The sequence below is a fragment of the Chionomys nivalis genome, chromosome 3 (assembly GCF_950005125.1).
Source record: "Chionomys nivalis chromosome 3, mChiNiv1.1, whole genome shotgun sequence".
Classification (NCBI taxonomy): domain Eukaryota; kingdom Metazoa; phylum Chordata; class Mammalia; order Rodentia; family Cricetidae; genus Chionomys; species Chionomys nivalis.
Window position 1 is genome coordinate 74,790,599 of NC_080088.1, and position 27,768 is coordinate 74,818,366.

Sequence of the window (27,768 nt, forward strand, 5' to 3'; positions counted from 1 at the left end):
GCAGCAAAAAGATAGACCTTAGTCTCAGTTTGCCCTAGGGCAATGCTAGCACTTAGACCCCCTCCTCTTCCCATTTCACTTTTGGGCCTGTTACTTGCCTTTGCAGGAGACAGCATTAACAGCTTGACATAAACTTGTTCTGTGTTTACCCTCAAAATGACTAATTCAGTTTCTTTACAGAGTTTGGAGCTCTCATTTTGTTAAAGCTACTAACTTATTGTAGACTGTTGAAATACAAGTTAGTCAGTCATCTTTAAAGTGCTGATATGGTAGGTTACAGGAATGGGCCTTATTCAGTCCCCTGTGTATGTTTTCAAGGTCAAACTTAAAACATAATAAAAAGCAGGGTTTGTCTAATAAGATGTGCCTAGGCAGCCCTCATATTTCAGAGATCTGCAGGATATGACATTTAAAATAATAGTTAAAAAGTTTATTACATTAGGCAGAGACTTCGATATCCTAACAGTAACCCAAGGTCTCCAAAGAAGATTATGAGATGCCATGAGGTCTCCAACAACGCTGACTGCTGGGTGAGATGCAACACCAGCTGCCAGGACCCGGTCCAGACTGTGGACAAACTGCAGGACCTTGGAGAAATGATTGCACCACTTTTGCCTTGACAAAATAAGGTCAGTCTTTTCCATGTCCCTCTTCCACCTTATAGACCTGGCTTGGACAGTAAGACTGCTGTTCTGGATATTCCTGCCTCCAATGCTATGGAGACCTGGGTATGACTAACTGTATATGGACTCTGGTCTGTCATTTTTAGTAGATTCAAAACTATTTGGTCCAAATTCCCTGCCCTGCGGGAGTGGGGGGAGGAGAAGAGGAGTGGGGATAGGGGGAGGGAAGTGGGGGGAGGGCAATATTTGGGAGGAGGGGAGGGAAATGGGAAATGGGGAGCAGGTGGAAATTTTAATTAAAAAAGAATAAAAATAAATAAATAAGTAAAAAAAAATCAAAAAAAAAACTATTTGGTCTACATTCAGATATATTTTATTGATTTCAGCCCTCAATTTGACTATTTCCTGTCACGTACTCCTCCTGGGTGAGTTGGCTTGTTTTTGTTCTAGAGCTTTCAGTTGTGCTGTTTCAGTTGTTAGTGTGAGATTTCTCCAGGTTCTTTGTGTGAGACAAACCTTTGAGTTATTCAAACTAACCAAAAGGCAGAGAGAGAATAACAAAATCAGAAATGAAAAGGGAAACATAACAACAGACACCGGGGAAATCCACAAAATCATCATGTCATACTTCAAAAACCTGTACTCCACGAAATTGGAAAATCAAAAGGAAATGGACAATCTTCTGGATATGGACCACATACCAAATTTACAGCAAAACCAAATAAACAATTTAAACAGACCTGTCACCTGTCCACCTCTAAGGAAATAGAAACAGTCACCAAAAGTCTCTCAATATTTAAAAAAAAAAAAAAAAATCAGGGCTGGATAGTTTCATTGCAAAATTCTACCAGAATTTCAAAATAGAGCTAATACTGCTCATATTGTTCCACACAATAGAAACAAAAATCCAGTTAATGCACTAGGGATAAATCCTGATCCCACTGCCAGTGGCCCCACGAACTGCCCAAGTCACACAACTGTCACCCACATTCAGAGAGCCTAGTTCGGTCCTATGCAGGTTCCCCAACTGTCAGTCCAGAGTCAGTGAGCTCCCACTACCTCGGGTCAGCTGTTTCTGGGGGTGTCCCCATCATGGTCTTGACCCATTTGCTCATATTATCGTTCCTCCCTCTCTTTGACTGAACCCAGAGAGCTCAGCCTAATTCTTTGCTATGGATCTCTGCACCTGCTTCCATCAGTACTATGATGACAATTAAGGTAACTAAGGTAGTCATCAATCTTATTACAGGGGAAGGACAGTTCAGACACTCTCTCCCCTATTGCTTAGGGTCTTAGCTGAGGTCATCCTTGTTTTTTCCGGAGACTTTCCCAAGTGCCAGGTTTCTTCTTTCCTTGTTCTCCCACTCTGTCCTTCCACTAACTTGATCATCCCCTTCCCTCATGTTTTCCTCCCCGTTCCCTTATTCCTCTCCCATTCTTCACTCCTCCTCCCCAACATGCTCCCAATTTACTCAAGAGATCTTGTCTATTTATCCTTCCCAGGGGGGTTCATATCTGTCTCCCTTAGGGTCTTCCTTGTTACCTAGATTCTCTGGGGTCGTGCACTGTAGGCTGGTTACCCTTTGCTTTATGTCTGATATCCACTTATGAGTAAGTACATGCCGTGTTTGTACTTCTGGGTCTAGGTTACCTCAGAACTATTTTTATTTAGTTCCAACCATTTTTTCAACATCATTTTTTTTTTTTTTTTTTTACTGCTGAGTAGTACTCTATTGTGTAAATGTACCACATTTTCTTTATCTAATTTTTTCCAGGTTCTGGCTATTATGAATAATGCTTTTATAAACATAGTTGAACAAATATGCTTGTGGTATGAGTGTGCATCCTTTGGGTATATGCCCAAGAGTAGTATTGCTTGGTCTTGAGGTGGGTTGTTTCCCAACTTTCTAAGAAACCACTATACTGATTTCCAGAGTGGCTGAACAAATTTGCATTCCCACCAGCAATGGAGAAGTGTTCCCCTTACTCCACAGGCTTTCCAGAATAAGGTGTTATTAGTGTTTTTGATCTTACCCATTCTTACAGGTATAAGATGGTATATCAGAGTTGTTTTGATTTGCATTTCCCTGATGGCTAATGATGTTGTGCAATTCCTTACATGACTTTTGCCTCAAAAAATTCCTAGTGTGATCAAGAACAAGAGTTGCTACTCAATTCACTGTTACTCAACATAGTACCTGAAGTCTTATCTAGACAAACAAGTCAAGAGAAGGAAATAAAAGGGATACAAATAGGACACGCTATCAAAGTATCCTTATTGCATATGACATGATTCTATGTATAAGAGACTATTGTGAACTATTTATATGTGGTATGAAGATGTGTCACTGTGATTGGTGTAGTAAAAAGCTGAACAGACAATAGCTAGGCAGAAAAGACAAGAGGGACTTCCAAGGAAAGACAGGAACTAGAGATGAATCTAGGCACCTGGGAGACGCCAGCAAGGCATTATTTGGGCTGGTAACAGAAAAGAAAACCTGACTACAACAGACTGTGGCAGAATATTTGTTTAACTATGTAAGGATGTGTTGTATTTATTTAACTATGTAGATATGTGTTGTTGTGTTGTTGTTTTACCTTGCTTACCTAAGTCATCTTATTGGTCTAAAAAAAAAAGTTGACTGGCCAATAGTGAGAAAGGATGTATAGGTAGGACTTCTGGGAAGGGAAAGTAAAGAGGAGGAGAAATTTAAGCTCAAGAAGGAAGAAAGAAAAAGAAATGGCAGGGAGATGCCAGGCACCAGACAGACATGAAGAAATCAGCAAAGTAGGAATGAAAGAAAGGTAAAAGCACCAAGGCAAAATGTAAATAAATACAAACAGGTTAAATTAAGTTAAAAGAGCTAGTGCGACAAGCCTAAGATAAAGTAAAGTATTCATAATTAATAGTAAATCTCCATGTCTTTATTTGGGAGCTGGTTGGCAGCAAAAAGAAATTTCCAAAGACTCCACCCAAAACATCTTAGACCTGATAAATTCTTTCAACAAAGTGGTAAGATAGAAAATTAACACATAGATATCATACCAATAACATACAGAGAAGCAATCCCATCATAATAGCCACTGTGTTAGTTACTTTTCTACTGTGGTGATAAAAACCAACCAATAATAAATCTTTATACAACCATGTATACTTTTGTAAAAAAAAAAAAAAACCTCAAGGCAGGATCCCCAAAGCAAAACCATGTAAATCAGATTATACCAGATCTTCTAGCAACAGCACTCAATGCTAAAGTCTAAGGAAAAACATCAACAGGGCCATTAAGGAGGAAGATTCTGAACCCAGAATTTCATTACCCAACTGAAAGTAGTGCAATGAAAGTAACAAATAGAATACAGAATCAGTCACTGTACACAGCAACATCTTCAAAGCCTGTGATGACTGACATTTTAAGCTTTGCCATCTTATTTCCTTTTGGCCTTCTGATTGGTACTCTGCATAACTGTTCCTTAATACTCTAAGTACTCCGTATGACCTTAGGACCTTTGTACCTGCTCTTCCCTCTGCCTGGACATCTTTCTGTCAAACATGTGCATGACTTTCTGGTTTCCTCTACTCTGGAAGTTAGGCCTTTTAGATCACTCAGTACAAAATAGCTCCATATCCATTTATCCACTTATCTTTCTTTGCTTCTAACACCCAAGATATTGTACATGTAAGTCTGTCCCTCTCTACAAAAAGGGAACTAGGACAGCCTTGTACACTGAGGCTGTATCATACCTGGTCAGAGCAAGTGCCAGCTGTGAGCTAATTCTTGGATCTTTCTCCAATCTTTGACCATTGGTTCCTTTCCCAATTCACTCAATGGCATTCCCATATACCTTTATCAGGCCAAAAACTATGAAGGTGAAAATTTCATTATCCCCTTTCCTTCCACACAACTCATCTACCTACCAAGCCTTGTTGGTTCTACTACTAAATACATACAGAATTTGTCTCCTTGCCCCTTCCATGCCCATCACACTAATACAATTTCCTATTGACTCCTGGGTCTTTGGGAGAGCCTAAAGGGCTATTTTCTACATGGGTCTCCCCATCATTCCACACCCCTTCTAGCTTCCTGTGTGTCTGCCAATGTACTTCATGTGGGCAGCAAGCCTTTACTGCCTTCCTCATTACCTCCACCAGAATGTTTGGTCCAGATCTGCAGGCTACTTCTCCTCATCCATGGGTTTCATCTACAATGTCTTTCTCTACATTCTTCCCACTCCTCTGGGGCAATTCAGTCTCATTGTAGCTTGGTAACCTTCCCTCTTATGTGTGCTCCCTTACTAGAGACATTGGTCCTCACGAAGACAGGACATGATTTTTTTTTTTTTTTTTTTAAAAGTAGGTCTCACTATGTAGTCATAGCTGTTCTGGCCTGAACTCTACATAGATAAGGCTGGCCTTGAACTCACAGAGATCTGCGTGCCTGTCTCTCTCTCAAGTACTGGGATCAAGGGCATGTGCCACCAGGCCTGACATGATCCTTCATTATTACCATACCAAGAGTGCTGGTAGGTCACTTCCCTCAGCACAGGAGTGATTAGCGCCTACTGAACTCCTGCCCAGGTGTGCAATGTCAGTATGCCAGTATCCTACTGATACTGTGGCTAAAGTAAGCACTTGGGTGCCTCATGGGAAGAACTCTCAAAGCATTCTGTCTTATTTTCAAAATTTTACCTTCATGAAATGCAGTACACTTCTTGTGGTAAGAATGAAAGAAGCACCTACCACTACTGTTGACTCCCACTGGCTTCCAGTGGAGCAGTGAACTGGACCCAGCAAATCCTTGCATATTTCTCGGAGTCGGTATTCAAACCCTAAACACAGAAAAACAAAACAACAAAAACAGGAACACATTATTAAAGGAAATGAAAATCAAGAATATGCTAAGTTGTTATACACACCAGAATAAATGAAAAAATATTATATTTCCTACTATGGGCAAAACAAGTTTGTCTCTTGCTGACTGGGGCCTAGAGACCCATGAATAGCAGTTTCTTACTACTCATCCATCAGCCCCTGGACAAGACAGGCAGCACCCTCGCTGTCTGCTGAGTCCAAAAAAGTAAGACACAGGTAGCTCAGTGATGAAAAGTTGTGGGGAACATGGGAACTGGTGAAGGGAAGTGAGTTAACATGAGCCACTTGGCAATGGTGTGAAGAAATCACAATTAGGAAGCAACTTCAAAAGGGAGGGAGTGGATTAGGAAGCCGACTTCAGAATGACAACTGAACATGGTGATATCAAGGGTCATAGGCACCACAGTGAGGGTGGTGCTTTAGGCAGTGCTTAAGACAGTTGAAGCTATAAGGACTGGAGAGAATGAAAAGGATGAAGCTAGAATCTGAGAAATTTGAGAAGTAAATAGTGTCTCACACACTTTACAGACAGTTCCTCCTCTCACAGCCAAGAAAACAAGAGGAAAGATTGGGTCCTCGTGTTCTCTCCAAGAAGTGAAGATCCCAGAGGAGGCAGAGCCTTCATGATATATAAGAGTGAGTTCTGCTCTCAACACCCTGGAAGGAGCAGGGTACACGACCTAACACGTGGCTGACATAACCCAGGTATAAAGACCTGGGAGGTCAACATGTTTAGGAAGGCCAGTGACCACATACTAAGCACAGAAAGAATCAGAGAGAAAGGTAGGCTCAACAGTAATGTCTACTGTGACTATAAGGTTTACTAACAAACATACACCTTCAAACTGAATCAGATAAGCATAAGATACTAACTCTATGAGTTACATTTGCAGACAACTGGTACATTTTTCTGTCTTTTAGATAATTAGATTTCTTTTCTTTAAATCGTAACAAAATGGACAAGGTGATGAAGGAAAAATACTGAGTACTCTGTGCTGTGTGACATGATCAAAGAAAAAGGTCACTCCAAGATGGATTTTAGGCCTGTGTGGCAATAGGAAGGTCCACCCTTTAATGGACTGAACCTTGAACAGTCATTCAAAGACATATTTACTGATGGTTACACTGTTGTTTGTGTGGGTAAACAAGTTCCTCATACCAAAGTCCCTGTCTAATCTATATGATTTTCTCAAGAAAAGCATCAAACCCTGCCACTTTAGTACTTAAAAGTATACCGTTTGCAGTGCCCAATAATTCAAGAGCTCCAGGTGTTCCAGAAGCATCTTGTGACTAGTCATGCAATGGCTGTGAAACTGCTTCAGAAAAACAACTCTATAAATCACAGAAAACAATCACTTATTTCCACCAAGATTTCTTCAAGGTCAAAGCACTTCTAGAAAAGAACTATTCATCCTGATGTTTACCTTAGATTCAATGAAAAGCAACTATTCTGTTCCAATGTTTTCCCTTAATACAGTGACTCTGCTAGTGTCCTACAACGGACAAAAGAAAGGGCAGCAAAGCTGTGGAAGAACTCTGGAAGCAGAGCTGGACTGTGTGAGTCACAGGAGAGCTTTGGAGGAGTCAGTCTGTGCCTCACACTGGAAGCCAGGGAGAGGAAAGCTGATAAGACAGGATAGGAATTGCCCACCAAGGGATGAGAGGTGGCTGGAGGTCACTGCACTGTCCTTTTCCAACACACATTGTTCTCTGTGGGGGATGCTGCTGAAGGTGCAGGCACTCTGAGAACCATGGTGGGGTGGGTATGGCCTGGAGGGCCCAGGAAAGACACTAGGGGACATGTAGGATCTTCTAGGGAGAAAAAAAAAAACTGTTAACAGACAACCTTCTTTGGAATGACCTTACCTTCATTCACAAGGTACCGGGCATAGAGGAGGAGCCAGTGGCGGTACTCATGGCTTGACTGCAGGGTAAGTGCCGCAGCAACCTGGTTCTCTAGGTAGGCCAATGTAGTCTCTTGCTGTACCACATGAGGCACAGAGAAGAGCCGGGCAGCTTGCCTTCCAGAGCTGCAGAGACCAGCAAGGCAGGCACAATAAGACAGGGTGTACTACATGGGTATCAGGGGGCTGTTCCCATATGTCCTGGTATACCAGAGAGAAGATGGAAGGGTGGAGAGAGGGCAAATAAACTATCCAAGGCCTCCCATTCATCAGCTAGCCAATCTATTAACAGGTGCCGATTCCTACGAACCTCTCTACCCCTCATCACAAGTTAGGCAGCATGAAATTTCAGAGGCAACCTGCCCAGTATCTGCTGTTTGGGTCCCCAAAATTACAGGCCTACCCATTCCCAAACCCTGTACCGGATGGGTATCTATGCCCCTTAGGACCTTTATAGACTGTCACCTGAGCCTTTAAATTGATGGGGCCATTCCTGACACATACCTGACACAGGTAAAAGTAAAAACCCATTCGGCACTGAATGAACAGCAATTAGGACACAAGACAAAATCAGTGACCAGACCCAGTTCCCTCCCAGTACAGCACTGTTGAAGAGGCCAAGATTCTCAGCTCACATACTTGGAGGTACGGCCCTGAATTATGGCTAACGGTCCTGAACACAGCATGGCATCCTGGGATGGCAGGCTGTTCCTGAAGTCTGCACACTGGGCCAGTGAATCTTGCTTGTCAGAAACAAGGTTCCTGAGAAAGCAAAGAAAGGAGCAAAAGTCAAGAAAACAAGAAGACAAAAAGAACAGGGGAGCGGAGCAAGACCTGCCCACCACACTGGCAGTTCACCAGTGAAGACTGAGAGTCACAGTCCTCCAAGACAGGTGCCCATTACTGGCACGGTTTCTAGTCATGAGTCTAATAAATGCTTATTTTAAGGCAAGGATGATGAGAGGAGTCTCACTTAACATTTTAACTACACAGTCTTGGTTCTTGATGTATAATGGACTCCTGTATGAAATGTCTTCTGAATGCCTGGCTCACACAATGCTATAGCTGCCCATGGCCCTGTATGGTCTGGCCCTGCTCCATCTGCTGGGCAATGTCAGGCCTCCAGCTTCTCTGTCCCTCTGACTCTTCTGATAAGGTGGTTCTCCCACTTTCTCAGGGCTAAAACAAACAGCTGGTATATCTTTTCCTTCTTCTGAATTTTTGAAAAGTCAAACTTGGGATCTTCCTGTCTCAACTTCCTAAGCAAATACCACTGCTACATGCATACACCACCATGCTGGCTTGCCTATTCTTGTTTTTGTTGTTGTTGTTGTTTTTTTTTTTTTGGTTTTTCGAGACAGGGTTTCTCTGTGGTTTTGGAGCCTGTCCTGGGACTCCCTTTGTAGACCAGGCTGGCCTTGAACTCACAGAGATCAGCCTGCCTCTGTCTCCCAAGTGCTGGGATTAAAGGCGTGCGCCACCACCGCCCAGCGCCTATTCTTAAATGATCAACTTATTTTGCATCACGACAATAATCACACATAATACATAAGTATTTGCAAATTGAGAAAGAACGTAGCAGAGATTTGGGTTTTTTTTTAACTGAAAACTGAAATCTCAGTGTGGCTACTCTTGACAGATAAGGAGCTAGGCCTGGTGATGGTGGTGCACGCCTTTAATCCCAGAACTCGGGAAGCAGAGGCAGGCAGATCTCTGTGAGTTCAAGATCAGCCTGGTCTGCAGAGCAAGTTCCAAGACAGTCAAAGCTACACAGAGAAATCCTGTCTCAATAAATAAACAAACAAAATATTGAGATAGATACACAGACAAATAAACAGAAAAAGGATCTAGAAGGCAGCACTCTGGTTCAATGAGAGTCCCTGCCTCAGTAAAGAAGGTGGAGAAGACATCAGACATCAGCTTTCTGGTCTTCACATACACATATGTGCATACACCTATATATATATCCACCCCTACACATGCAAATACACATAACACACATGCACACATGGACATATACACACATTTTTTTTAATCTCTAAAGTATACAGAGATTTTACAAATACAGAAAGTGGCTCCAAATTCCAAACTAGTCAAAGGAAATATAGAAATCACAGTAGTCTGACCTTCTCAGTAAGTCTCAAAGATCATTTGATCTAGTTAAGCCCACAAAGCTAACTATTAATAAGGCAACAATGGAGTTATATCCCCAGGTTGTTGATGGTAAAGGAGACCAGTCTAACAAGAGCCACAAACATTTTTCAGTATCTAGTCTGATAAAACTGCCTCCAGGAAATAATATAGAAGGCCAGTGTGCCCTTACCTAGACTCTGAAGGGAGGGAAGCCCAGATTCACAATATCCTACAGGAATAGTAGTGCATATATGGGTGTGGGTGAAAGTTGAAAAGAAGTAAAGCCAGCCAGGACTAACTACTAGGACCCAGGGCCTATGCCCTGGTATCCAGTGTAGATACCCTCCCAAGGAATAGGACAGAGGGGCAGCTTCTTACCATGTGGACAGTGATGGATTAAAGCAGTATGCTTTCCCATCAGACAAGTTCATCACTGGGATTCCATGCTGTGTTAGCAAGATCTGTGACACCGTCATATCACTTCCTGGAGGATACCACAGGATTAAGTTCTAATCAGTAAGCAAGAATGCATATTTACTAATGGAGAAATCTGAGCCCTGGCTCCCACAATCCCAACACTAAGCCTCTGGACTGCTCATATATAATCTATATACTGCTCCTTGATGCTTTAGCCAAGCTATTCTGTGTCACCCATTTTAGGGACCCATTTAATCTTCTGCCCCAAAAGCATGTCTCCCTACTACGTAAGTTTAGCCCTGTCTCACTAAAGTCTCAGGTTGGGCCCTAAGTCTGGCTCTCTACATAGACTAAGAGGCCACAGTCTACACCTGCATCAGATCTGGGACTCTGCCCCCAGGGGAAGAGGGGTGCCCACCATAGGGATTACCTGACAAGATGGAGTGTAGAGACTCTTCTTTCACCACAACCACCTGCCTGTGAACATCCCTAAAGAGACAGGGAACAGTTTACACCCAAGTCAAAGGTATCAGAATGTCTTTGCTGCTCAATACCCTCATCCCCGCATAGATTCCCAGCCCATTCTGCCCAAATCTAAGAGAAGTTTCATAGAGCCATGCCCATCCTGAGAGAAATGGGAGTGTAGCCACCTCTGCTAAAAAGACACTTCATTACCAGAGAACACTGCTAACTGCTCTTGAGCCCAGTGGCCACTTTCTCTGTTGCTTCCCCACCAGACCCCTGCATAACCTGGAGGCCCCAGACTGTGCCTGCCTCTCACCAGACAGACAGTGTGGCTGCAGCAGTGAGTGCCATGACGTAGGGGCCCGTGCAGTGCAAAGTAGAGATTGGAGATGGAAGAAGGATGGGAGGGAGAAGACGGCGACCACAGGTAGAGAACACCGACAGCATCCTCTTTTCACAGGCAACACATACCACATCACTGTAAGGAAAGAGGAGAGGAAGGCATTACAGGGGCCAGGTGAATGATGCAGAGTCTTCCTTCTACCAAGGCCCAGCAGACCTAATATATTTGCACTGAGCAGGTGCTGCTATTGGAATGACAAGGAAAGTGCTATGTAAGGACTAGGGCAGGACAACTGGGCAGGCAGCCTGCTTGGGTTCTTACAAAGGGACTTCTGTTTTCCCCTCTTCACCTAAAAAGATACTGATACTGACCAAGGGGTGAGGTGCTTCACACAGCTACTGTACCTGATAGTCACCCCAAAAATGTGTCTAATTCTTCAGATAAGACCAGAGTACCCAGATAACAGTCTCCTGGCTACAACTAGCCAGGGGAGTCCAGACAAGGACCTGGGGACAGGCTGGAGGAAGGAGGAAACTGCTACAGAGTCTGGGCTGTCAGGACAAGGACATGAGAGGTGCGTCACTCTATGAGCAAGGAGTGCTTCACAGCAGCAGCCCTGATGGAGATGTGGTCCTCAAGGAGGCCTCTGTCACCCAAGTCTGGCTTCTAAGGTTAGGTCATTGGTTCAGGTGTTACTATAGCTCACATCCTAGCAAAATATTTGGAGCTACCTTCATTATGTCTAACCCAACAAGCCAGGGCACATGGGTTAGACATCAGTATGGACAATTTAACCCAGCGTAAGAATACACCCAACTCTTCCACAATGAGATGTTACTATATTTTAAGGAGGGAAGACAAGCAAGACATGTTTATTTATAACTGTCTGGTTTCAAAGTATGAATACAAGAAACCTTTGAACAATAGCAGGAAGGGGAGTTCTCTTTATGATGTGACTAGGTGCCGTCTGATCATCTCTCATGATCGGGGCCTTCCTTTAGCCAGCTCCCAGCAATGAAGCTGTGACATGGGCTGCAGCACTGGCACGGATCTTTGTGAACCTGCATGCTAAGACTGTACAAAAGGCCCAGTTCCTGCAGCTATTGCTACAGAAAAGTCTGGCCGGGCGGTGGTGGCGCACGCCTTTAATCCCAGCACTCGGGAGGCAGAGGCAGGCGGATCTCTGTGAGTTCGAGGCCAGCCTGGTCTACAAGAGCTAGTTCCAGGACAGGCTCCAAAACCATAGAGAAACCCTGTCTCGAAAAAAACCAAAAGAAACAGAAAAGTCTGTGCTGACATTCTTAGGCCCCTGCTGGGACATGCCACTTGCCTTGGGACCAGAGACATACAATTGGTGCCCACAGCAGTACCAAACACACAAGAAGCCAGGACGTAGAACTCAGTGAGTTCATGTTAAAGGAAAACCCCAAGAACAGAACTCTGGGATCCTTCAGAACGTAATACTTGAAACTCATTTATTCAAGGGAATCTTAAGACCAACAGCTAGGTGGCAGCATTCACACATGCCCTCAAGACAGACAACCAAGGATCTAATTGAAATGGTTTTCTGAGTGATTACTGTTGTAAAGTCCTAGTAGAAGCATCTGCTACACAGTCTTGACTGGGTCCTCATCATGAGAGCTGATCAGACAGAACATAGCCACATCATAAAGAGAGCTCAAAGTCTTCTTGTATTCAAACTTGTGAAAATAGACATTTGTAAACATGAGAGCCTGGTACGCACCTTAGAAAGAGTCATCTTCTCAGAGTGAGACAAGAAGGATGGGACTCTTGTGCTGCTGTAAAAGGCACTGGGTGACAGCAATGAACTAAGACAATCCCTCCTCCAGTGCAGTACAGGTTTCAGCCAGCAGAACCAGGACTTACAGCACCATCAGTCTACCACACCCTCAGGACCTTGGATGAAAATCCAGGGCCCAGGGAAAAATGCCTGTCCAGGCCAGGGAGAGGCAGGCAGACCTCAGATAGGGTCTTGCTAGACAGGGTAATAAAGCCCAGGCTCAGAGCCTGCCTTGTGAGAGTATGAAGTGGAGGACACTAACACTGACAGTTTTAGTTCTATAGGGATGAGATGGAGAATTTATATGTTCAGAAGGCCCAATGGAAGTCTCTATAGGAGCCATCCTCTTCTCGTGGGTCATATTCTATAACTGTGCTAGTGCTGTCCATCACTGCCCTTACCAGCTGCCAGCAGCAGTGAGGACACGGCTGGTGAGCACCGTCTCCCACTCTTTCCCTTCCCGGTTGCACTTCAGGCGACTCAGTCTTATCCCCCCAACAGCAGTCACTTCATTTTCCACCTCGATGTACATGGAGGGGTCAGAGCTCACCTAGATGAAGGAAAACAAACACATGTCTTTTCAGTTAACAGTGGGCCTGGACATGTGGGGTACTTAGGGACTGTACGGCAACCAGAGCTCTGAGGTAGGACAAAGACAACAAAGAATCCAACTAGCTGACTGGCCACCAAAGAGAGTAACCTGGGACTAAGGGAACGAGGGATTAGGGTAAGAAGGGACAGGGAAAGAAAGTAACCACATTATCTCACAGGGGTATAACTTGCCCAAGAATATACTGTAAAGACTACAGTCACACAGAAATGAATTTGGGAGTAAGCCTACAATTTGAAGGATTACCAAAGACTGCAATATTTGATAACCCCAATATGCTCTCCATATTAACTTCCCTATGCAATACTACAATATTACATAACACACAGCATGAACTAGTTTAATTAATGCCTAGCTTCAGCCTTATACATATCTGTAGCTGATATATATATCTAAACTGGGTTTCTATATGGAAGCCAAGGCAAAACAGCTGACAAGTTTACATGAATGGCCGGCCACCATACAAGTAGGTGAACTGGAATGGAGGTGCTCATAAGCAAGGAACTAAATTCTCTTTACTGACAGCAGAAACAAGGAGGGTTCCATGTGGTACTCAGAAGCAGTTCAGGACAGTGAGACTAAACAAACCATAAACCCATGTGCCCTGAAGCTGTCGAGAATGATGGAAGAGACACAAAAGGCTTCTCAAAAGAGATGCAAATCAGGACTTGAAGGAGTTGGTGTCCAGATTTGATGGTAAGGGCAGCCCTGGCAGTTGAGACTTAAAAGCAAAACTAGTAGAGGAAGAGGCATGAGGGTAGGGATAGGATGCTAGCAGCCCACCACAGTCAGCTAGTACCCCTCTAGAAGGGGGTGGAGAGCTACTAGAGTAGTCCCCAAGGTGTGACAATATAGGGCTTATATTAGAGGAGAGACTGTGTGTGCTTGTGAAAGAGTGGTGGGGCAGGTCCTCACCTGGAGGGTGAACGCTCTCTGCGGGCCTGGAATTGGCAGCTTCAGTGCAAGTGCTGGTGCAGACAGACACATGGCCTCCTTCTCTGCAGACAGGGCAGCTGGAGACTAAAAGAGCCAGAAATATCCCTGAGCCCCACCTCAACACTACAGGGGTAGCATTAGGGAAAGTAAGTCTCCCAGAAGTAAGGACCTAAAGTGAGGCTGGGCCTGCTCCCAAGGCATGTCCACCTACTCTGGAAGACAGAAAGCACAAGGGAATGCTACAAGGATCCCCACCTGACAGATGAGGGGGCTGACATCAGGGGACCAGTTGTGGTGTAGCTATTTCCTCTGAGTACCATCTCGCCATCATGGAGCAGAGACTGCTGTGGTGACCTACAGAATATGTTGGCCCCACGTCATGGCAATGAAATAAGCAAAACAATACAGTGATAGCTGGGTCTACAGTACCAGTAATGGAGCTGTTAACATTCCTTCAATGAAGTTGGGGAAGGGTGTTACTAGACCCTCACCTGACGTTCCAGACACCACACCCTCCCACCACTAGGTTGCACATGATCTTAAGGAATGGGTTAGAGTAGGAGGCAAAAACTAGACTGAAGACAGGACTCCAGTAATACAGCTTATATACGTGTCACCTATGCTAGGGTGGGACTTCACAACCACATCACTGCTTCTGAATCACCTATGCTCCTTGTCCATGCTCTTTAAGTAACCCCAGCTGGACTTGGATGGAATTATTTCTTTGATCTGTTGGCACCTATCTGAAGTAAACAGACATTTCTCTTTTTTTGTTTGTTTGTTTCCCAGGAAAAGTTTTAACAGGCCTGCTCAAGGTCTAGATGAGTGGCAGGCAGGTCTGAAGGAACATGGCCTACAAGATACAATGAATGTCTAAGCATCCCACATTAACAAGATACCCCTCCACATGCAAGGGCCTCCCAAGGAGGCAGGGTGGGGCAGGCAACACAGTTCATAGGCCTCACCTGGACAGATAGAGACATGGGCAGGAGACGAGAATCCTTCCGAGGGCGACCTTTCTTCTTTTTTTCCACCGTCTCTACCTCAAGCTCAAGTTTCCGCTTGGATAGTGAGGAGGGCTTGGCCAGGTGGACCTTCTCGTCACTGTCACTACTGCTCTCCAGGAGGTCCCGAGGTCTCAGATCTTTCACAAGATTCTGCTCTTTTAACCTGAAAACAAAGACATCTGTAATCCTATCTACAAGGCCATTTTTCTGTAATGCTTTTTTAGATTTTATTTATTTATTTTGTTTTATATGTATGAGTGTTTTGCCTGCATGTATATCAATGTACCATGTGTGTTACTGATGCCAGAAGAGGGCACCAGACACCCTGGAACTACAGTCATAGACAGTTAAAAGCCACTGTGTGAGTGCTAGGAATTGAGTCCAGATCCTGTGTGACAGCAACAGAGCTCTTAACTTTGAGCCACCTCTCTAAACCCCATACTTTTCTTTAAAAATCTACTTTTCACAAAAGTTAATAAACACTGTAGAGGAGAACTCTAGTTTCTATTCCAACAAAGAGCTTGACAACAGTTTGGTGCATTGTCCAGGACCCCACAACCCTGCTGGTAAGTCTTTGTTCTTTATCTGTCTGCACTCACTTTCCTTACTTTCGCTTTTTGTGGCACACGGAATCAGTAATTGTGATCGACAGCAGTTAGAGCAGACGTGCTAGAAAAACCTTGATCACTGGAGGCTGGAAGATGTTACCGACCCCAGCAGTGGGGACAGAGCCCTACATCTGTTTAACTGAGGAAAGAGAGGCCCAGGTTTGGACAGTGTTTGGGCACAAAAGTGGGTCACTCTCATGGAGTGACTACAAGCCATCTTCCTATTTGTCACTTTGTTTTAGTCTCGTTAGTGAAACTTTTTTCCTGTGCCCTCAGTCTCCTATGGTGTCTGAGTTTGTCTGTACTTGTGTTCCTGACTGTGATGGACACTATGGGATAGACTACTTCTTCTCCCCTACACTTACTCTTGATTCATTACAAGGATGACAATGTTCACAACTTCTCAGTCCCGATTAAAAAGTCTAAACTTGTCACTTTTGCAGGTTGGAATAGCCAACTTTCAATGTTGGCTGGTCCTCCAAGATTAACATTTGACCTGAACCTCATAGGAGCAGTAGTGGAAATTGTCTTCAGGCCATGGATGGGGTACCCCAACCAAGTGACCTACATAGTTGGCTGGAGAAACCTGGTAGAAGACCCCCCCACTTCCTGGATTAAACCATTCTTGTCCAGGCAGGTTAAAGTCTTGGCTGTTGCTGAAGAAGACCCACCCGCCAAGCCCCTTTGGCTCCCAATCTGGAAATCCTCCAAGGAAGCAACCCAGAGGAGATTTTCACCCCTCCTCCCTACACCCCTGACCCTGGTGCAGTTATTCCACAGCCAGCTCCGCTGACAATTCAGCTGGGCCCTCCTCCACCAGTCCCAGCTGCTTTAGAGGGGAGACCACCCCTTTGGATCCACAGCCACAGCCTGAGCTGGGGACCATGATCTGTCCCCACAGGGTGGCGGGACCCCCAGACCAAGATAGGAATCAGCCACATCACTACTGGCCCTTTGCTACTAGTAATTTTTACAGTTGGAGAACTGAAAATGCACCCTTCTCAGAAAACCCTAAGGAACTGATTCGCCTCTTTGAGACGATTCTTTTCACCCACCAACCCACTTGGGATGAGTGTCAGCAGCTTTTGCAGGTCCTCTTCACCTGGCAAGTATGGTTACAGGTATTTGCTAGTATTTGTAGATACTTTTTCATTGTGGACAAAGGTTTTCCCCATCAAATATAAAACGGCACAGGTGGCGGCAAAGAAGTTACTTGAAGACATCCTGACCAGGTATGGCTTTCCAACCACAAGAGTCAGACAGTGGTTGTGTTCCATGTAAGTCAGAGTTTAGCCACATTTCTGGGGAGTGACTGGAAGTTACATTTGTGCATACAGACCCCAGAGTTCAGGAAAGGTAGAAAGGATGAACAGAACTCTAAATGAGACCCTAACTAAATTGACCTTGGAAACTGGCATGGACTGGGTGGTTCTCCTACCCTTTGCCCTGTATAGAGTCAGGAATTTCCCACCATAGGGAGCTTACCCTGTTCAACATCATGTTTGTCACACCACCTCCCATCATTCCCAATCTCCAGGCATAACTGCTGACAGAATTGAATGGCCAAACCTCCTTGATACTATGCAAGAGGTCCAGTGGGCACACAAGGAAGTCTGGGCCAAGCTCAGGGCCCTCTATGAATCTGGTGTTCTCACTGAACCCACTGGGTTCTGACTAAGGGATTGGTCTACGTTAAGAGACACCATCTGGAGTCACTGGACAGAGGGGACCATAAGTCATCCTGCTAACCATACCCACTGCACCAATGCAGAAAGCCTACAAACTCATGGAAATTTAACAGTGCTCAACTGAATCACCCCTGGGTAAAGAAAGAAATAAAGAAATTAAAGACTGCCTAGAATTCAATGAAAATGAAGGCACAATGTACCCAAACCTATGGCTTTTCCTATTTCTGCCTCTTTCTTTTTTTTTTTTTCTTTTTTTGGATTTTCGAGACAGGGTTTCTCCGTAGCTCTTTTGGTTCCTGTCCTGGAACTAGCTCTTCTAGACCAGGCTGGCCTCGAACTCACAGAGATCAGCCTGCCTCTGCCTCCCGAGTGCTGGGATTAAAGGCGTGCGCCACCACCGCCCAGCTTGCCTCTTTCTTCTTTAAAGCAGCAGAAAAGAATGCCTTCCTAAAGTCCCAGACATCACCATGACAGCATCAATACTGCACTACCACAACAAGCTGCTATAGAAGATTACAACTGAGAGAGCTGTTTTGGGGAACATTCAAAATTAACTGAGTAGACAGAACAAAGTTGCCATACAAAATGATGCTTTTAACACCTAGTTATAGGAAATAAAAAACACAGCCTATATAATAAAAAATTATAAATCATGATAAAAATAAATGAAACCTAACAATAAAAACAACAAACAAACAAAAACCAAAAAGACAAAGATAAATCCCAAAACAAAAGACAGCTTCAAAAAGAAAAAATAAAATAAAATCCAGGCATGGTGACATACCTTTGATCCCAGCACCTGGGAAGCAGAGGTAAGTGGATCTTGGTAAGTTCAAGACCAGGCTGGGTTATATAGCAAGTTCCAGGTCTACCAGAGATATATAGAAAGATCCTGTCTCAAAAAATTAGAGTCAAATTTAGATATGACAGAACTTCTAGAATTACCAAATTATAAAGTTTTAAAGAGGTATCATTAACATACTAATGCTATGGCAGAAAATGTCAAAAACATAACGTTGTAATGAATGATAATGACAACAGCTGAGAATAATATCAGTAAAACTTTCCAAAACCAAGGAAAGACTGCCAACTATAGATCCAGGTTGTTTAGAGACCATAACATATTCAAACTGCAAAAAACCCAGGACAAACCAATTATGAGTGAGTACATCCCATGATCTTCTTTTTGGGTCTGGGTTACCTCAATTGGTTTCTAGCTGTGGATAGGGGCCACTGAGTCTATAATTTGTGATCCTAAAGAAGCTAAATAAGAGGGTGAGCCCAAGGAAAAACATATAGTTATCCTCCTGGCTATGGGAAGTAGACAAGATTGCCAGGCAAAAAATTGGAATCTTGGGGGTGGGGTGGGATGGGGGTAAGGGGAGATGGGGAGAGAAAAGTGTGAAGGAGAGGATGGGGGGAACTTGGGGAAACGGGATGATTGGAGATAAAGGAAGGTTGGATAGGGAAGCACATATCTTAGTTAAGGGAGCCACCTAAGGGTTGGCAAGAGACTTGAACTGGAGTGGCTACCAGGTGCCAGGGCAATGTCCCCAGTTATTTCCTTGGGCAGCTGAGGATAGGGAACCTGAAATGACCCTATCCTATAGCCATATTGATGAATATCTTGCATATCACCATAGAACCTTCATCTAGCGATGGATGGAGATTGAGACAGAGGCCCACACTGGAACACCGGACTGAGCTCCCAAGGTCCTAACGAGGAGCAGAAGGAGGGAGAACATGAGCAAGGAAGGCAGGACCACGAGGGGTGCACCCACCCACTGAGACAGTGGGTCTGATCTATTGGGAGCTCACCAAGGCCAGCTGGACTGTGACTGAAAAAGCATGGGATAAAACCGGACTCTCTGAACATGGCGGACAATGAGAGCTGATGAGAGGCCAAGGACAATGGCACGGGGTTTTGATCCTACTTCATGTTCTGGCTTTGTGGGAGCCTAGACAGTTTGGATGTTCACCATCCTATACCTGGATGGAGTGGGGAGGACCTTGGACTTTCCACAGGGCAGGGAACCCTGACTGCTCCTGGGACTGGAGAGGGAGGAGAAGAGGAGTGGGGGGAGGGGGAGAGGGGCGGGAGGAGGGGGAAAATTTTTTTTCAATAAAAAAATAAATAAAAAAAAAATTTAAAAAAAAGAAAAACAAAACAAAAAAAAAATCCCAGGACAAAAAAAAAAAAAATCCTAGAAGGTGGGCAGGGTGTGGAACCATCTTTGAAGTGTCTTGCTTTCTACCTGCCACACTGTGAACAACTCTTCTCTTTTTGAAAGTGTTTTGGGTTCGTTTTGTTTTTCTATCAAGGGTAGCTGACTTGATCCCTGCTTTGACCTCTCTAATGGACTGGACCCTACAATTGTAGCCAAATGAACTTGCTCTCCTAAGTTGTTTCTTTGGAGTACTTGTCACAGCAACAGCAAAAGTCGGACAACCATAGAACAACAGATCATGTGTTGGGACAGAACTAAGCTTTGGTAAATATAAGAAAACAGAAACAACCACTTTGATCCTGATCTGACCACAAGCAAATACTGCTAGAAATTAACTATAAAAGGAACTATAGAAATATACAGTCATCAAAATTAACAAAACACTATAAAATGACAAATGGGTCTATTAAAAATTCATAGATTTAAATGAAAACACAATGTAACAAAGCCTATGTAATGCAAATTAAAGTATTTCTTAGAGAGAAGTTTATAGTGACAAGTGTCTACATTTACAAAAAAAATAAAAGAAACCTCATAAATTAAATAATGATGTGCCTTAGGGCCTTGGGAAAAACGAGTATAAGCAAAACCCCAAATCAGCAGACAGAAAAAAATAATTAAGCTCATCAGAGTAGCAAGTAATGAAAAGAAAATACAAAAAGACAAAAGCAAAAAGAGTTGGTTCTTTAAAAAGAAAAACAAGATTGACAAACCCAAGTTAGAGTGAGACAAACTGGGAGTCATGACAACAGATAACAATGAACTCCAAAAGGTACTAGCACATACCTTAAAAACGTTATCGTCTGCGAAATTGGAAAATGAATATAAATAGATGAATTTGTAGATGCATAAGCCAAGATGAGATAAATGATTTAAACAGATAAATAATAAGCAATGAGACTGAAACAGTAATAAAAATAAATCTGCCAAATAATGAAAGTCCAGCCACAGGGAAATGCACTGCAGAATTCTACTAAACAAGAGGCTGACAATCTGGCTCATCAAATAAAAGCACCTCAAAACTAATGTCCTGAGTGCAATCCTGGGAACTCCACTGTAGGAGAAAAACTATCCCTAAACTTTACATGCATAAAGTGGCATACACATGCCCATATATACATACATACTACACTAAATAAATAAATCATTGTAATAAAATAATTTATTAAACTACTTTGAGACTCTACCTCACCCCAGTCAGAACAGATATCAAGAAAACAAATAATAAAATAAAACAGTGGTGAAAATGTGGGAAAAAGAAACCCTTATTCACTGTTAATATGAGTAGAAACTGGTATAGACACTCTGAAAATTAGTGAAAGGCTGGGCCCTGATGGCACATATCTTTGATACCAGCACTCAGGAGGCAGAGGCAAGAGGATCTTTGAGTTCAGGGCCAGCCTGGTCTACAGAGTGACTTCCAGAACAGCTAGGACTATTACACAAAGAAACCCTGTCGGGGGAAGAAAGAGAGCGGAGGGAGGGAGGAAGGGAAGGAGGGGAGGGGAGAGGAAAAAAGAAGGAGAAAGGAAGGAAGGAGGGAGGGAGGGAGGGAGGGAGGGAGGGAGGGAGGGAGGGAGGGAGGGAGGGAGGGAGGGAGGGAGGGAGGGAAGACATGGAAAAATCGAGCTGAACAGTAATGGGCCCTTCTTCCTTGCTGGCTAGTCCTCAAAAGCCAGGAGGTGCTACCATAGCTGATGGGACAGAACTGTCATCAACAAACAACCTTCCTCAGCTGTGGGCCATATGTGCATACTAACTACTTAAGCAAGATCCGCCCATGGGCACAACAGTGGCAAGTTATGGTGGTACCAAGCAGTAGAACTGAGGCCCACTCTACAGGGCGTGCTATAACTTTCAACAAAAGCCTGTGGCTAGAGAGCACAGACCTTACTCAAGACAGTACAGGGCTGTTTTGCTAAATGGATGATGTGCCTATCAAACTTTCTTCAAATCCTTATGTTTATGTTCACAGATTAGTGCCATTGCCAGCCTTGATCAAAGATGCTTCTTTCTGTAGTGGGCAGTAAGAGACAATTGGTCAAAGTACTGAGAAAAAGTGGATGCTGAAAGTCATCCACAAATGGGGAAGGTAGATCACACTATATCTAAACAGCTGGAAAGTCTCCTGAAAACTTGGGACACAGCTACTGAGAAGAGACCTGGTCTTCAGTAAAACTGCCAACTCAAGTTGATCCTCTGCTGAAGGAAATGGTGACTGTCCATTAGAACCAGGAATGCAATCTTGACAGACCTCACAAGGAGCACAAGGCCTTCCCGTCTATAGAGCTCTGCTCTTCTCTCTAATCAGCATTCAGTTCATTCAGTTCAGAATCCTCTCCATTTTCCAAACAGATTTCAGGACCTCCATAGGCCTGTGACCTCCTCCTCAACAACCACCCCACCTAATATTCCTTGAGGGATTTCCTGTGAGGCCTGTGTGTCCTCTAAGAAGCATAAGCTTTAAATTCCAAGGACTTTTTAGTAATCTGTTTTTAGTTGTCTGTTTTTAGCAGCAAATCTAAGAAATAGTTGCCTAACTATACATATATTTGTTTTCTTTTAAAGAGTTTTATAATTTTAGTTCTTACATATAGTTCTTTGATCCATTTTGACCCAGTTTTATATATAAAATATTAATAACATATTTTAAAGACTTTAAGTGTATTTTATAAACCCCGCCTAACAATTCTATGATCAGATCTGTCAAATCCTAAACTTTGTGTTCTTTACATTTCTAGATGATAGATTCTCTCTCCCTCCTTCCCTCATGTCCCTCTTCTCTCTCCCACCCCCATGACCCCTCTGTCTCTGCTTCCAGAGTGTGGGGATGACAGGCGTGTGCCATGCCAAGCTGCACTGCTTCCTTGCGTGTTTTATTACTTTGGATCCAAGTCCATCCAGGTAATAGTTTATTGGTGGCAAAACAGAAAAGTAACTCCATATTTATACCTTTGCCAAGTGCCTCTAGATGTTAACAGAGCAAAATCCTCTTTTGTGTTCATATCCTAGGTTGGTGATTCCTAGACACCTAAACCTGGCACTAGTTCAGACAATCCAACTTCTCTTGAAACATCAGTTGGGTTTTTTTCTAGGACTCAACTCACAGTGGCACTGCTTCTTTCTTGGGGGGGGGGGGGCACATTTCTAGACAGGGTTTCTCTGTGTAACAGTCCTGGCTGTCCTGGAACTAGCTCTATAGACCAGGCCTGCCTCTGCCTCCCAAGTGCTGGGATTAAAGGCACGCAACACCACTGCCCAGTCAGAGCTGCACTTTTCTAAGCAACTTGACTTTATATTAGTGACTCAGTTGTAACACCTACTTTTCTTGAACTGATGTGGCCATCAAAACTCAAGGTCCTTTGCTAGTCTGTCACCAAGCATTCACAGTGTGGTACAGTCCACTGCTCTAGATTTTTGATCACTCAACAGATTTTAGGTCCTGGGTGCTGTGAATAATCACATATATTAGAGATTTGGGTTTGTTTGTTTGTTTGCTTGTTTTGAGACAGGGGTCCTATATGGCCCTGGCTGGCCTAGTATTTTCTATGTAGACCAGGCTGGCCTCAAACTTGCAGCAATTCTCCTGCCTCTGCCTTATAAGTGCTGATCTAGCACCTCAAAGTGCTTAGGTGCAAGGTTTCTCTTTATGGCTAGATAAAGAAATTAGTAAATAAAAAGATGACATGAAAATGTTTACATGTGAATACAAAAATGATTACATCAGATTGGAATACTAGATTCAACAACTTAACAAAGCAGCAAACCTGTGCTGACCTCTTGGGATTATACTCCAAGAGCAAACCAGAAGCAAACAAGCAGTTATTAGTCAGGAATATCTCAGGAACAACCCACTGTAGTTTCAGACATGCCAACTTCAAGAACAGATCTCATACAAATGTCGATCTTACTGGACATCTATTGGCTAAGTGGACATCACAATATCCTCTGGCCAACGTCCCTGCACTTAACTGTAGGTAACATATCCACAAGTAGACAACTCTTACGACTCACTGAAAGAAGGTAGCCTAGCCCATGACTACTTCTTTTATTCTAACTCACTAGGACATGCAGTGAGTTCTTCTCTGTAGGAAGTCAAACTCAGTGCCAATGACAGAGGCTTGCTCCAGCTACCTCAGGACACATTTCCACAACTCCGAGAAATTAAAAAGCAAACAAACAAAAAAAAAAAATCACAGCCTGTGTATTTTGGCTGATGTATGTTAGGAAGATAGAAGAAATAGACAAGCCATACCAAGTCTGCAGAACTTAAAAGGCCATTTGTCCTACAAAGACTTCATTTAAATCCCTTGTGTCTTACATTTCACCTTCTGAGCAGAAGCCCTTGACCTGCTCAGTGTAACTGTATCCAAGCCTTCTATTTCTCCAAGCACATTTATGTTCTCCTTCTCAGCAAACCCTGGAATCCATTCGGCAGGCTAGAATGCCTGGTTCTTACGCCTCCTGTCTTTGCTATCCTTAGGCCACAGTCTCCTCCCAACAGCCCCTTCCAGCCACCTCCCCACTTTTAGCAGTCACTCACAGAGGTGTCTGGAGTCTTGCTCTCCTACACGAGCCAGGATGCATGGTAGAAGATCTGGGAAGGACAACATCTACCACATACCTTTCAACAGCTGTTGGAATCACACTGGTCAAGGAAGGAGCACCCGGTGTGGCTTTGGACCGCTCTGTGAATCGGGAGTCAAATGCTTTCATGGGTTCAATCTTGGATGGGGTTGTTAACACGGAGGGTGACAAGGCAGCAGGAGTAGAGGTAGCATTCATACTGGGAAATAAAGATGGGAGGGTCATCAAACACAAGTGACAAAGGAGCCATCTAAAGAAGCATAAGCATCAAACTACAAGAAGCCTCAAAGTATAATCTACTTTTTTTTTTAATATCCATGCATTAAAATTCTAGAAGTCTATCTGAAAAGTTCAAAGCAAACGCATTCACATTTATTTTCCCTTTTGTGTCATACTGACAGTTTTTTGGACTTGGACTAAATACTGGGTCTCCACAACCTGAGTACAGCATGTCCACCCCAAGTGACTCAACCACTAGCTTTGCCACTTCCACAGGGCCTCGAGGGAGCAAAGCCCTCATTGGGGTCTTGAAGTCCTGGCCTAATCCTGCCTTTCATCTTCAGTCTAGTCCCCACCGTCCTAAGTGGCCCCACCCATTGCTCCTGTGGAACGGCTTGTCCAGCCTTCCTCCTGCTCCAACCCTCTCCCAATTGCTGAGCAAAGCTACTGGGCTTTGGCTTACCTTAAGAAGGTTACTCTACTTCCATCTACTTACACCCCCATTCTCATACCAGATGCTGGCAGCCATCCCCAATGGTACTGTTTTCCTACTCCATGATCTCTAGTTCCAACCCACAAAACACTGCTCAGCCCTGGTGGCACCTATCCTTCCCAGACACCCTTTGCTTTGCTTCCTAAATACCGTGCTGTGTTGTACTATCTCCTCTCTGATGTACACTCATCATTTCTTATGGGCAGTGACAATTGTTGCTTGGTGCCATCTTCCTAGAGCCCAGAAAGCAGTAACCCAAAATTTGCTCCACTGACAGAGAAGCATTCTCCTTTATCAGATTAAGTAGCAGGTGTTGCTTAATTTCGGGCCCCACTACCTATTGGAACTATCTTTCTAAATGTAAGTCACAAAGCTTTCTGTCTCCCCTCTGAGAAAAGTCCAGTCTAACTAGTTCACAATAGGAGCGCAGCCTTCTTTCTCCCCCACCACCCATCTTTTCTAACCATCTAAGAGACTTGGAGTCCTGTTTGTGTCATTGTCCTGGCTACCAGCCTTCTCCGATTGTCTTGTATGGGCTCTGTGAAAAACACTTTCTGAAAAATCTCAATGAAAGCTGTTTGCTAAACCCCCCAATGAATAAGCAGCCCTTTCTGCAAAATGACCCTGAGTTCTCTCTGGAGGGCAAGCACCTGCCAATCAATGCCCTGTATATACCTGGTCCTTACAGTGTATAGCCCAGAGTGGGAATGTGGCCAGTATTCACTCTCGGTTCTTACCCATGCTCCTCCAGTTCTGACTAGATATAGTGGGCAGTGAAGAAATGGACAGTGGATAAATCTGATTCTAAGTATGATGGGAAATCTACATGCTCACAGGATCACCCTGGCAGTGGTGAATTGTGGAACTCACAGCACAACGTAGATCAAAGCCAGAAATGTCAGGCTGTCTCTAGTCTAGATCTCCAAAAAGTAGGATCCTGTAATCAGTAATATTCACTGGCATGTCCCCAAACCTTTGTAGCTTTACCTTCAACCAGCTTCTCTGTCAAGTCCACATAGCCTCAAGGACTAAATTAAACAAATCCTCCCAACCAAGACACTCATTTGAAACCAAGCATTTCTTCCCTTTTCTAGTGAAGTGGCCATGAACTAAGAATAAAACACAATTTTTATTCCTGGAACCATGTCCCAAACCTGAACTTTCCCCCAAGGACATGACTGATCATTGGTATCTACTAACCTGTCCTTATTGACAGACTCGCCTGTAGGCCTGGCACCAGTGGCTGCCACTGGCTCTGTGCAAGGCTTTGAGGTGCCGAAGGAGGGGGTACTGGAGTCCAGTGGCAGTAGCTGCTGACTGCTAGGAGAGGAGAGCATGGTGCCTGCTAGGGAGCTGGAGAGTGGGATGCTGTTAAAGAATGCCGTGGAGAAGTCCCTGTCATTAACAAGAAAAAGTCAATCAGCACAGAAATGTCACATCTTGCATTTTATAACTTCTAAATACCATTTTTCTGGGTCTTGAGGCATGGGTAACATGGAAAGTTAAGTTTTAAAAATGAAGGCAGAGGCAGGTGGATATCTGTGAGTTCAAGGCCAACCTGGTCTAAAAGAGGCCTGATCTACAGAGTGAGTTCCAAGACAGGCAGCTCTATACAGAGAGAAACCCTGTTTCCAAAAAGAAGAGTTTAAAAAAATGAAACCCTTAATATACTGTTTAATTGACTCTAAAGTAAAGTAGTAATACACATAAGACTGCAAAAAAGACAACCAGGCTACTATCTACAACTTTTAGATGGTACTGAGCCTACACTGCACCTATAGTACCTACAGCAGCCTCCCTTTTGTTTGAGGGGCTATAGGCTTCCCTACTGAGTGGCATGTAATTTACTTAACATAGCCTCTACTGAGAGGCAGGTTTGCCTCCCTGCTTCTGAGACATACTGCCCCAACAGGAGATATAAGTGTTGAGACTGAGGAACCTGGGAGTAGACTATTCAGGGTAACTCTCTGGTCAATTGCAAGCTCACACACTTGTGCACTTCGGTCACTTCCACTGTGCCTCAAGTGCTCATCTGCCAAGTGCCTGGACTCTCTCCAATGGATTATGATCATGACTAAAAAATACTGTGTAGTACATATATAGAGCTCATAGTAGCTGCCCCAAGATATGGAATTAAATCGCTGTGTAATGTGGGATATAGTCAGAAAAACGTAGTAAAATTAGCAAATGTAATGTTTACACGTGGTTTTGAAAAGCATTTCTAAAGTTCTCTCTTTAGTGGTTAAGTCACAAACCACTTAGGAGAGTACCTGTTTCCCCACAACCTAACAGGTTTTTTTTTTTTTTTGGTTGTCATGCTAGTGGTAGTGGTTATGTTTATTTGCTGGTTGGCTTTATGATACTGGGATAGAATCCAGAGCCTTACACATGTAAAGCAACTGTAATAACACTTGAGCCATGATGTTTTTATTTTGATAAAAGGTGTTAGTAAATTACCCAGACTAGCAATGAACTCACTCTGTAGCCTAGACAGGCTTCTTGAGTAGCCAGAATTACAGGCCTGCCCTGCAAGACCCCCCACTTACAGTTTTATCAATTTCTTGCTATCTGTCAATTAATGAATAATTAGCATTTTACTATAGTTATCTTGATATAACTAAAAATTAAAAATTAAAATTTTTCATGCAGAAACATCTGACTTAGAAGAAGGAAACAAGTGATAATAAGTTTTTTTGTTAGTTTAAGATTTTAGCCTGGCTAAAACAATGTCATTTTGGTGTGTTTTAAATCTAATATAATTTATGGAAAACAACTTTAACCTATGATATTATAAAAGTATTTCTTTATGGACTCTTATAAAATTATAAAGTTTTAA

The 27,768-nt window shown here is 43.5% G+C and overlaps 1 protein-coding gene across 3 annotated transcripts in view; it reads right to left on the reverse strand.

The window, feature by feature from the left end:
- LOC130871573 (protein HIRA) overlaps positions 1 to 27,768 on the reverse strand; it is a 107,672-nt gene that overhangs the window by 22,796 nt on the left and 57,108 nt on the right. For all 3 annotated transcript variants that reach the window (XM_057765044.1, XM_057765046.1, XM_057765045.1), the window contains 11 exons: positions 26,133 to 26,327; positions 24,258 to 24,419; positions 15,068 to 15,272; positions 14,082 to 14,186; positions 12,958 to 13,106; positions 10,729 to 10,890; positions 10,378 to 10,436; positions 9,909 to 10,014; positions 8,037 to 8,159; positions 7,360 to 7,523; positions 5,362 to 5,450 (listed from right to left, as the gene is read on the reverse strand). In XM_057765044.1, the coding sequence (XP_057621027.1) occupies positions 5,362 to 5,450; positions 7,360 to 7,523; positions 8,037 to 8,159; positions 9,909 to 10,014; positions 10,378 to 10,436; positions 10,729 to 10,890; positions 12,958 to 13,106; positions 14,082 to 14,186; positions 15,068 to 15,272; positions 24,258 to 24,419; positions 26,133 to 26,327 (1,519 nt within the window). The remainder of the gene's footprint in view (positions 1 to 5,361; positions 5,451 to 7,359; positions 7,524 to 8,036; positions 8,160 to 9,908; positions 10,015 to 10,377; positions 10,437 to 10,728; positions 10,891 to 12,957; positions 13,107 to 14,081; positions 14,187 to 15,067; positions 15,273 to 24,257; positions 24,420 to 26,132; positions 26,328 to 27,768) is intronic.